The following is a 12,261-nucleotide window of genomic DNA, read 5'->3' as shown; positions in this document are numbered from 1 at the left end:
CCGGCAAAACAGCAAGAACCCACCCCCCCCCCCCCCCGACCAGCAGAAGTGGATACAGGTGCCCCACCCCCCGGATGACCAGCAGCAGCAATCAACAACTCATGAAATAAATGCACATTTCCTCTTGTTTTATCCCTTTGAAGACCATGCAAGTACAGAAAAAAACCCTTTGATCTGTTAGAAATGCACTCAGCTCCAAATTCCTATACACAGCAAATGTGTGGACTGAGTGGTGTCAGCCCTGCCCAGTTTTCTCATCAAACCACTTAGACCCACCCACTTTCCCATTACCACAACATAAAGGCTAATTATTTTGTTGCCCGTAGGAGGGCTAACTACCCATCTTGAGGTAACACAGGAAGTGTGCACAGGACAGCTCTGAATTTCTGAGTGCTGTCAGCCCTGCCCACTAAACTACTCAACCACTCCCATTGTCTTCTTATGCACAGCACAGGAACTAATTCACTTGTAGTCCAAGATAAGAACACAGATGACTAAATAATCTTGAGATAACACAGGAAGTGTGCCAAGAACATAGAACAGCTCTGAATTTCTGACAAGTTAATCAGATATTTATTTGTATTTATATAACAAATATAAAAAACGTTCAATGGTATATTTAACAAGCAAAAAGGGAGAAAATAAAAGACATCAATTTGTTAGGGGTTTTTTTTTACACTTAAAGCCAAAAAAAGTCAACACAGAAAGTGCAATGGCACAGAAGGGTCCATTCACGTATCTGTATGTGCTTTAACCACCTTCATTATTATATCGCGCAATAATTTTCCCATCAAGACATTCATTCAATTCACATAGCATAATATAATAATATGACACTGAGCACAACAGGAGACGCTCCTACTTTATTCTGGAGTTTCCTTTATGGCTCAGGCATGCTCAGTTAAAGTAGAACTCCATCCAAAACATTTTTTCTTTTGGATAGAGTGGGAAAAGGTTATACGCTGCAGTGCAGTGGTGCTGGTTAGGTGCTTTGGGGTGCCATTCTAAGCTAAAATGGCCATGCATGGTATGTGCAGGGATCGAAGCCATTAGGAGGAGCTGTGCTTTGTGATTTCCTTAGTGTCCAACCTTCTAAAGGCAGGGCATATACCCAGTGCCGGTGCTAGGATTCTTGTCTATTCAGGGCTGACTCGCCGCTGCTCTCCCGCACCGAAGGTAAATGAAAAAAAAAAAATCATAGTGCAAGCATCGGGGCATTTTGCCAAGTACAAATACGTGTCAAAATGCCCTGTTTTTTCTGCCCTCACCCTGCAGCGCCCTCAGGCGGCCACCTGACTTGCCTTGCGGTAGCGCCGGGCCTGCATATACCCAAAGACGTGCTCTGTCTTCCAGTGATTGCTATGGCATTTCAATGGTAGTCAAATGCGATGCAAACAGTGCTCAGCACACTATGGTCACTTATCCGCAAACCCTTCACCAACAAGATGTGAGTTCCGTGTAGAAAACTGGCCAGGATTAGAACTTTTTACTGTCTTCTGTTCTGACAATCTCCTGAACCTTCTACAGATGGATCTATCATGCACACGCTTGTCAATGTCTTCCATCACAATATACATCCGCTATTCCTCACCTGCAGTGAACGACGATGGGTCCGGCATGGGCAGGATTGAGAAATTTGACTTTTTTAAGGAATTTCAGCATGCCGATGGGTGTGAAAGGGACTCCAAAGTCAGGCCAGCTGGTAAAGTGCAATTGTGTCACCAGTCTGGGGGCCTTGCAGCCATCGTGGACCTGTATGGTAAGGTGAGGGGCAAAAAATTAGATTTATTCAAGTCATGCTATGCATGCACACAGAGCAGCAAGGGGATTTGGAAAAAGGTTGCTTTAAAAGTGTTAGACACATGAACTGAGTTTAATATAGATTTAACCCTTAATATGATTAATTTTGTAGCGATCAATCACATAGGATTGCTGCTTTTTAAAAACTTACTTTACATGCAGAAAATCTTAAACACCATGAACTGCTAAGATGTGATATGGGTAACAGGGGTGTTGCTAGACCCTGGCAGCCAAAGCATATGACTCAGGTCTTCTACCAAGTGCCCCAGGTCTTCAACTAAGTGCCCCAGGTCTTCTACTAAGTGTCATAAGTCTTTGAAGTGCCCTGAACTGTCTTCTACCAATTGCCCAGGTTTTAGTCTTTGTAGCCTGCTCTCCTCTCTGACACGCTGTCACAGGAGGCTGAGCGAGCGGTGCAGGGAGGAGAGCCCAGCCTCCTGTGACAGCGCTGTCTCCGCCCCCACACCGCTCTACCCCACTGTGATAGGCGGCCGAGCAGTGTGGGAGGAGAGACACAGGCCGCTCACATCGCTCTTGTCCCGCAGCACTCGGCCGGCTGTCACTTTCTCTCCTCCCCGCTTGGACACAGAGCAGCGCCCAGCGGGGAGGAAAGAAATCACGGATGCGCCGATGTATCGACAGGAAAATGGAACTTTCGGCATTTAGCCAAAAGTGACATTTTCGGACGATATGTTTCGGCGGCCGATATATCGGTGCATCACTAGTAACAACATTTTCCTTTGCAATTCTTTTAGATTATGTTGGGTAGATAATTTCATGAATAAGAACATCTTTAAAAAACAAAACGTTTTTTCCCACTACCCCACACTATGAGCAAAGAGCTGGAGTGCTGATGGCTCAGTACTAAAGGAGAGAAGCGGGATAGGGAACAGAGACCCAAAAACAGGAAAGACAGCAAAGAAAAAGGAGAAGGATTAGGGAAGGGATGAAAGAGAGGACAAGTACATCCACTTTTCATCCAGGCCCACAGCGTTTCAGTCTAGGTGCCCAGGGGTGTCTTTTGGGATACTGACAACATCCCTGATAGCCAGTATGAACGTTCCTTTCCTGCAGCATTTCACAACTTAGCATTTGCCCCACATGTTGTAGATCCCAATGACTTATGAGGCCAATCAGGATTCCAAATTCTGAGTAAGAAAAAAGTGATGTGTTAATGACTTACAGGTTGTATGCAGAACTTTCGTATCGTGTAGTCTACAAGGACAATAACGTCCTCCACAGAGACTCTGATGTTACCGTAAATCCAGCAGCCTTGGTCAGGCCAGTATGGGTAACATTTGTCCTGGAAAAAAAAGATGAAAGAGGTGATTAAAATCATTCAAGATGTAAGAAGATAGTTCACATTTTCAGGGGAATTTATCAAAACTGTAACAGACAAAAAATCTGGAGCAGTTGTCCATGGCAACCAATCAGTTTATCTCGTTCATTTTCAAAGCTTAACTGAACAAACTGAAGAGAGAAGCTGATAGGTTACTATGGGCAACTGCTCCAGACTCTGTCTGCTTCGGCTTTTATAAATTCTCCACTTTGAGAGTTTTTTTCGATTTCCCTACAGCTAAGGAATGCAGTAGTGTCCCCTCCCCGCCTGCTGATTGGACAATGAAGGAGCAGGAAGACACGGATAAGTCACTAATTCTGCTCCTGTCAGAATGTTCACTTGCATGTTCACCGTAAGCACATGTGCATGTAGCAGAGCTTGATTGGTTTCTAGTGCTGCCCCTCCCTCTTCCATTGCTGCCTCTGCAAGGCATGACAGGAGGCTGATATAATAAGATTTGGGTACTTATGCTGGCTGAATAAAAGGTCCAGCTTTAAAAAAAAACAAAAACTGCGCACATATTAATAAAATAATTTATGATTTTTTTCCTTTGAGCCTGCAACCATGATTAGTGTATTGCAGGTGCAATGCTCAGGCTCCTGCAGACTCTTCCTCTCAGCCCCTGTCCATACTGAGGTATGGACTTTTATTAATGGGAAAGGAGGAAGTATGAATGGATGTCAGCACACCTGTACACTATTGAAAACTCTGCCAGGGTGGCGGACTGAACTTGCAGTCTCCATGCCAAACTCAAAAGATGCCAGCCGCCTGTGGGGAGAAGAAACCCACAATTCAGGTACGTGGTGGGGATTGGAAAGGGGTTGAGGGGTTGCGATCTAACCACGTGTCATGTTACACTCTAGGTATGGCTGTGACATGAAACATGGTCTAAACCAGGGGTAGGGAACCTCCGGACCTCCAGCTGTGGTGAAAATACAAATCCCATGAGGCATTGCAAGATTCTCACAGCCACGGGCATGACTCCCAGAGGCAGATGCATGATGGGATTTGTATTTTCCACACAGCTGGAGGGGCTGTAGGTTCCCCACCCCTGGTCTAAACCGTAAACTTGGCCTTTAAGGAATATATTGAATTATTTTTAAAGGAGTAAACCATTACATTATACTATGTCTTCATATCTGCCTTGAATTTGGCTTTAATTACTTAATGTCTTTGCATTCTTGTCCCCACCGTCTGCATAAAATGACTATATTTCCTCTTTAACCTTGACAAACACAGTGATAACAATCTTCTTCAACAGCCATTAGTGTTATCTGTACAAGGCAGTAAATGCTTTGTAGTCCATGTATTAAAATTCAGAAAGAGCCCATCGCCATAAATCATAAGAAGCGAGACCTCATGGTATCATCACCAGCCTCGTTCTTCACTCTCGGGCAACCTTGGAGCAAATTACAGAACATGCAAGTCGCACTGATGCCACATTCCCACCAGCATTTCCTTATTGCGGCCTCACCCCTTCTTACATCTCCTGAACTTTAACACTGGCTCTGTGCCAGAACACGAGGCGGAACCCTGCAGAGAGAGAGACTAATGTATTCCAATAAACGGAAGGTCACCTCTTTTCTTTCTTTCACGTTGGTGAGCATGACTATGGTCGCCGACTTCTGTTCCCAGATCATCCTCCAAAAGTCGTTGACTGTGTCTTGCTTGGGACCTGTGGGGGGAATACCATCAGTTCTGGATGTCAGACCCATAAATCTTTGCTTCTTATTTGAATACATTTTATTTAGGTTTTGTTTTTTTCACAACAACCTGAAATTCTACGTTAAAGGAAACCTCTTATTTGGGACACTAGCCTATGGAATACATTTTGTTCCATGCATTGAGCTCACCTGCTTTGGACCCAGAACGTGGCTGAAGTCATGTTCATATATACCGGGGGGGGGGGTTTAGGCAGATGCTGGCCCTCCAGCTGTGGTGAAACTGCAAACCCCATCATGCATCTACCTCTGGGAGTCATGCCTGTGGCTGTCAGAGTCTTGTAGTGCCTCATGGGATTTGTAGTCACATCACAGCTGGAGGGTCTGAGTTTGCCTACCCCTGATTTACACTATGGGGTTGACCTATAAACCGTTCGCACAGCGAGCAATATCTTCTATGTTGTATGGCCACTAGATGGAGCTGAGGAGCATAGGGCATTCCTATCGGCTCCATCTAGTGGCCACAATGAGCTGCAAATCTCATTCACATTGCTGTCCGCTGTGCGAACGGTTCATAAATCAACCCCTATATGACCAAATGTATGTGGATAAGCTTTCAAGTTATTGAGTTGAGGTGCTTCCAGTAAAGGGAACAGTTAATGCTACAACAAAGACATTTGTGTGCTTCCAACCCTGGGACAACCATTTGAGGAAGGGTCCTTTCTGTTCTAGCATGACTGCAGCTCTGTGCACAAAAAAGGCAGGGCATCCATGCTATTAGCATACACTATTGTACAATGCAATACACTGCATGCTAGGTGCACTTCATTGTTGGGGGTGCATTGGGGTGCCATTAAGAATGAATGGCAACACATCAGTGTACCCCGTGTGCGGTGCATTCCAATATGCCATAGTGTGCTCTAAAACTACAGATACTGTGCTCTTAGTGCAACACTATGGGATGGGAATACGTTCTACCCTGTCCACAGAGTGGCAACACTTCTGTGTAATTTCATATCTGAATGAACAGCGTTGTCACCCAGTTAAAGTGAAACTGAAGAGGAAAAATAAGAGATTTACTTGTAGAATCAAAAGGTAATAAAACCAAAAAACTGAGGGAACTCCTATTACAAATCCAGTATATACGACAATTGCTATGGCAGTCGTATTTGTTATATTGCTATTTAATAAAAGGCACATTTTAAGGATTCCAACATACAAGCTGCAAAAGGAGTGGAAGTCCCTGCTGTCCACATTTCCACCAGACGGTTGCTGTACGAGTGTCGTACAGGACTCAATGGCAGATTTTTATATTCATTTCCTGAGCCTCGCCCTAAGCCTAAAAAAAGCCCTGTGCTTTCTGCAAGCCTAACGTGACGCACACCGCACACCTCTTAATGAACAGCAACTTGTCAATGAGGGTGGAATGTCACACATTTCACTTAGGAAGTCTATAGGGCGGGAAGAAAAAACAATACCATATATTCGCTGTCTCTTCCTGTTTCAGTACATTCACATAAGTGTTTACAGTGCTGAGCAATACGGTATGAATGGCTTAAAGGTAAAGTCCGCTTTTTGGGGGATAAAAATAATAATAAATGCACACATCTTCATCAAAAATGTGAATTTATGATTGTTTTGCATTGGAGGTAGTAAAGCATTTCAACCGCGATCAGTGACTCAGTACATAGTGGGGGCAATTCTCTGACTCCTGCAGATTCTCCCACCCGTCCTTTCTTCATAGTGAGGTACGGACATTCAGTAACATGGACGTGAGGAAGAATGACTGGACTACAAGTGGGGTGGCGTTACCCCACTTGTTAAAGGATCTGTGATGACACAGCGGTTTGGGTAGACCCCTAATGTATTAAAATGCTTGTGTGTACAATATGAACTCTTAAGCTAGCCATACACTATACGAATTTTGGCCAGTTCTTTATGAAACGGCCAAAAACCACACAGTGGGTGCTGCTGTCAGCACCCGTTTGGCCGGCATCCCTCGATCAGCTCATCGAAGGAGCTGGTCGGAAAATCTTCGAACAAACAGACCCAGCAGCCAATGAGCTACTGGCTCTGGTTGGGTATTCTGGCAGCATCCGTTAGCCACTGTCAGAATACAATGAAGACAGTGGGGCTCGTTAGTATTGATGGAGGAATCTGTAATAATATTCGTTCAACCCCTCAGGTTGAACAAAGAAAATAATACAGTGTATGGCCAACCTGAGATTGCCTAGGCAATGGGGTTGATTTACCAAAGGAGTAGAGTATGTTCACTGTTGAATTTTCCCTTAGCTTAGTGAATGTGGTGAAAATTTGCTTTGCAACTGCGTTCAAGGAAAATGTGAAAATAAAAAAAAATCATATTTTTGCTTGCACATAATTGGATAAAAGAAGTCAGCAGAGCTTCACTAAGCTAAGGGGAAATTCCCTTGCAGAGTGAACAGCCTATACTCCTTCAGTAAATCAACCCCCATGTTTCTACTGAGCGCACCTCCCAGATCTGAATTCTCATACGTTCGCTTAGTTACCTTGAGCTGCTATGAATTTGTTTTTCTCTTTATAGCCCTGAAACGAGAAAAGAGAGAGGAGGAGATGCAATATGCATCAGCTGTGCAGAGAAGTGAGAAGAGAACACGCAGGGAACAGATGGAAGGCACGGCTCTTACATCAATGTATGAAGCGTTAATGTAGTCTGAACATACGCATCCTTCAATCGGCGTCAACACGGCTCTGGAGTGGTCATCTGAGAACAAAAGGGAAAAAAGAAATGAAGTTAAATAGTTTCCAGGGGACTTGGAGATTTCTTGGTTACAGTCAGGAGACATTATAGGCCAATTCACACCTATAGGGTCACCACACGTCAATGCACACTCAGGGGTTAGCTATTGTCTTCAATGGTGGTATTTCACATTGGTGTAGTGCAATGATGTCTGTTTTTTGATCCACCAACACACGTTATGGGAATCAGGCGTGTTAAGCTATGACAAGGCACCTACCTAAAGCAATATAATAATGAAGGAAAATGCAGACCCATAGGTATGAAGCCTAGGTAAGGCTAGCTTTACACCATTGCGGTGCGCTAATGTGTGAAAGAATGCAAGTTTTGATGCGCATTACCGCATGGCAAAGATGCGAAGCCAGCTCAGTTTTCACTTTATCTAATCTGACCTGGAGTCACGTCCTGTCTTTGTAACCACTGTCAATGGGACAGGATGTGAGATAAATGCTCTCCAACTGGCATATGGTCAGTATTGCATAGTGGTTAGTACTTAAGGAAGACATTACAATCACAATACATAGAGCTGCAGCTAACGATTATTTTCAAAATCGATTAGTTAGCCGATTATTAAGTTCGATTAATCGGTTAATCGGATAAAAAATACATTTTAAAAAATGGCTCCTTCTCCCCGCGTCCCTGTGCCGATCGTGGATTTGGGCAGGCGGTGAGTGTGAGGCACGGAGGAGGTGCGGAGCGTGGATGCGGGCAGGTCTGGCAGCGGCGAGCGTGAGGTGGGGAGGAGGTGTGGCGCGCAGCGTGTGTGGAGCCGTGAACAGGGCCAACCAATCAGAAGCCGATTAATCGATTATTGAAAAAGTTGACAACTTTTTCAATAATCGATTATAATCGATTATGTCGATTAGTTGTTGCAGCCCTAACAATACAATTCAAGACAAGATGGTAAGGAGGGCCCTGCCCGTGAGGGCTTACAATCTAAAAGGGAGGGGCAAGTGATACATGAGGAGGTAGCTGTGTGGGGGATTAATTGTTTGAGAACGTGATGGTTGAGCGGTTATTTTGAGGTGGGATAGGCTTCCTTGAAGAGATGAGTCTAACTTATGCGTTTGCAGCACTGGGGTCCTCAGTCTAAATCCCAGCCAGAACACCATTTGCATGGAATGTGCTTGTTCTTCTTGTGCTCTCGTAGGTTTCCTTCCAAAGACCTGTTCAAAAGGATGGATGTTTGCCTTTTGCATGCACTACGTTTTTGCAATGCATGGTATTGGGGTACCCTACATTGGGCTGCAATGCACAGCTGACGGGAGGTGCGTTGGGGTGCTATTTAATAGTAAAGCAACACAACTAGTGCATGGTACCGCATAATAGGTGTGCTCTAAACGCTTGGTTATGTGCTCTCAGTGCAATGCTATAGTGTGACCAATTATAAGGGCACATTCACACCTATGTGTGTGCATTGTCATGCCAGCTGCAATGCATGCCCATACTCATGAATGGGCCCATACTCAGTAAAGCACAGCATAGAGCAGAGTTATGAAATTTCTGCATCACCAGCATCCCTGCTACAAAGCTCAGTGTACTGTTGCAGGGAGTACGGGGATGCCGTATTTTAGAAAACACCAGGGGTCCATCTCTCCAAATCTCTAAAAGAAAGAGAGAAGCCGGAAAGGCCAAACTTTTTTTGGGGGGGAGGAAGAAAGAGCAAAAGTTTTTCTTTTTAATCACTACGTTGGGAAGTTGTGCTGCATTTCGATCCAGTGGTGTTTTCTAATGACTTGCTGAATTATTAAGTTCATGGGAAAAGAACAGGCAATGACCTGGCGAAGTTATAGCAGTATTAGGACTCATTTTCTGCAGTGGACGTAGAAAGTACAGAGACAAGCTGGAGGGTACTCTGGGACCTCCTCGTCACCTTGCCAGCTTTACTAATGAGCAAAGCAGCGTGAAATGCTTCTACATATTTTATAATTGCAATAGCATTAAATGAAAGTCTTTTATAGCATACCGATGACTCCCTCCATGATAATTATCTCTCCCTATTTAGAAATAACACCTACACAAACCACATTTCTATCAGCGAGCAGTAATCAGCTAGATCATGTATTAACCCCTCGTTAGGGTATACCTAGCTTGTAAACCCCACAGACGTCCACGGAACATCTGATGTGTGCAACAAGACAGGTCCTTTAAAGGAACAGTCCACTAATATAAGTATTTGATTGCAATACCCTGACCACCATCATAATTCATCCAGGATTGTCTCTTAGATTTGATAGGATTTTGCTGTCTCTTGCCTGTGCTTTCCACTTTGAGATCTCCACGCTATAACTTGTTGTGTTTAAATATTAATAACTGCCCAATCTGTGATGTGTATGAAGACGAATAGCGATATATCGGGTGGCCAATCATAAACTCTGAATCCATAGACTCTCTCTCATAGAAGTATTTGTTTGGGGGCTATAGTCCATTAGTCCTTTCTAATTGCTTTTATGTTACAAATAATCTCATGCTCAGACAATGATTTTTACTGGCAAACTCTCAGATTTACTGATATAAACTGCAGTAAGTGACCCTGGAGCAGATTTCCTAACATGTAAGCTTAGCTAAGGTGACAGTGTTCACTGTGAAAGTCTGATCAATTGTAGGGGGATTTGAGAAAGCAGAGCTTCTCCCTGCATGTTAAAAGTACTTGGTGTTCTGGGAACTTTTGGGGTCCTATGTCTAAACAACTGGGAGAGCTATTCCCCCTGTGAATCTCTGTAAACATTCATTGTGTAAAAATAGAGGCAAAAAACGAACGTTTTTGGTAAATTTTCTTTTCAGGTTGAATGCAACATTCAGAAAATACCACATTATGGCCACTAAATGGCGCTGAGGAGCATAAGAAATCAATACTTTTCTTTTCAGGTCAAATGTAATGTAATACTGTAATATGGCCACTAGATGGAGCAGAGGAGCACAGAGAATAAATACTTCTTTCCTATGCTAAAAAAAACCCATGGAGGCTGCCATGGCTGGCTGTCATGCCAATCCTCTTGCCTCAATGGAACAAGTATGTAGATAAGGACTCCCACTTTTCTGGTCTGCATACTTATCCCTGGTCAGTGGCACTGAAACCAGTGAAGCCAAGGGGTCAGTATAACAGCCAGGCAGCTAGTATTTTCCCAAAGAGGTCAGCATTGGTATCCTTATTATTTTTCTTATGACAGGTGTCCTTTAAGAATAAAATAGACGGAATCACACAAGCACAGAATGTGTTCTTAGCCTTGGGCACAACACACCCATAAAGCAGCGTTCATTCTTGGAATGTATTCATAGATTAAAGACCTGTTAAACTCTGTTACACAATTGCGGCAATAGGTTCTATGGTGTCAGATCTCACTTTCACTTTGATATGGGCTGACAATGCTCCTTGACACGTGCCGTGTATTCACCATATTGGCCAGAAACAACAGCACATTTACATATCCATCCAAATTTCTACGCACCCAGGCGATACAAATTGTACAGGCCTACATAGGCAACTGATGACAGTGTGATTACACAGAACACCCAGCAATACAATGCAACTCAATGGGGAGGAGGTTGGACACCACATGACTGAAAATGGCGCTACAACTACCTACAACTACATGCAGTTGAGGCATTACTAGGAAACAGAAGATTCTGGAGCTGAGACATTGGCGCTGGTATCTTTGAGCACTGGAAGGCCAGGTCTTCTGTGCATTGGATGCTGGCGCATGAGACCTCAATATGCAAAAAAGGGGTTACATTTAAACTAGGCAGGATTAGTGTTAGGGCTAAACTAGGAAGGGTTAGTGTTAGGGCTAAACTAGGAAGGGTTAGGGCTAAACTAGGGAGGGTTAGTGTTAGGGCTAAACTAGGGAGTGTTAGTGTTAAGGCTAAACTAGAGAGGGTTAGTGTTAGGGCTAAACTAGGGAGGGTTAGTGTTAGGGCTACAGAGTGGGCGAGTGTGATTATTACCGGGAGGGTTACTATTAGGGTTACATAAAGGAACAGTGTTAGGGTTACAGGGAGGGTTAGTGTTACGGTTACATAGAGGGTTACAGAGAGGAATAGTGTTAGGATTATAAGGAGGGTTCGTGTTAGAAATACAGGGAAAGTGACTGTTAAGGTTACAAGGAGAGTTAATGTTAGGGTTACAGAGAGGGAATGTTTAGGGTTGCTTGAAGGGTTAGGGTTACAGTGAGGGTTACTGTTGGGGTTACAGGAAGGCTTAAGTGCTAAATTTGACTTACAGAAATAATTTATGCTAGGATTGGAGTTACAGACACAGTTAGTGTTAGGGTTACAGACAGGGTGTTAAGAGGGAAAGTTGGTGTTAGAGTTACGGTTACAGAGAAAATTAGTTACAGGAAGGGTTGGTATTGGGGTTACAGGGTCAGTCAGGGTTATAGGGTTGGGTTACATATTAGATTAACTAGTATTAATGAGGATTAATACTAGAATTACAGGGGAGTTAGTGTTAGGGTTACAGAGAGGATCTGTGTTCGGGATAAATGAAGAATCATGCTTATTGGGTTTGGGTTTTAGAGAGGGTTTTTGTTAGAGGGAGAGTTAGGGTTCCAGAAAGAGTTAGTGTTAGGATTGGAGTTACAGGCAAAGTTAGTGTTAGGGTTATGGGGGGGGGGGGGGGGGGGGGGGGGGAGCCGAAAGAAGAGGAGGGTGGGGTAAGGGGTAGTGGAGAAAATTAGGAAGTAGAA

General features: G+C 43.9%; 1 protein-coding gene across 2 annotated transcripts in view; it reads right to left on the bottom strand.

Annotated features, from left to right (window-relative positions):
• The window catches only part of PTPRE (protein tyrosine phosphatase, receptor type E), a 158,141-nt gene that overhangs the window by 27,949 nt on the left and 117,931 nt on the right, over window positions 1-12,261 (bottom strand). For both annotated transcript variants that reach the window (XM_018562687.1, XM_018562761.1), the window contains 5 exons: window positions 7,467-7,543; window positions 7,329-7,365; window positions 4,717-4,814; window positions 2,984-3,103; window positions 1,592-1,752 (listed from right to left, as the gene is read on the bottom strand). In XM_018562687.1, the coding sequence (XP_018418189.1) occupies window positions 1,592-1,752; window positions 2,984-3,103; window positions 4,717-4,814; window positions 7,329-7,365; window positions 7,467-7,543 (493 nt within the window). The remainder of the gene's footprint in view (window positions 1-1,591; window positions 1,753-2,983; window positions 3,104-4,716; window positions 4,815-7,328; window positions 7,366-7,466; window positions 7,544-12,261) is intronic.

This window comes from Nanorana parkeri, unplaced genomic scaffold, assembly GCF_000935625.1.
Source record: "Nanorana parkeri isolate BGI_ZX_2015 unplaced genomic scaffold, ASM93562v1 scaffold2, whole genome shotgun sequence".
Lineage (NCBI taxonomy): Eukaryota > Metazoa > Chordata > Amphibia > Anura > Dicroglossidae > Nanorana > Nanorana parkeri.
The sequence above is the reverse complement of the archived record's forward strand: the minus strand, read 5'-3'. Positions and strand labels throughout refer to the sequence as shown.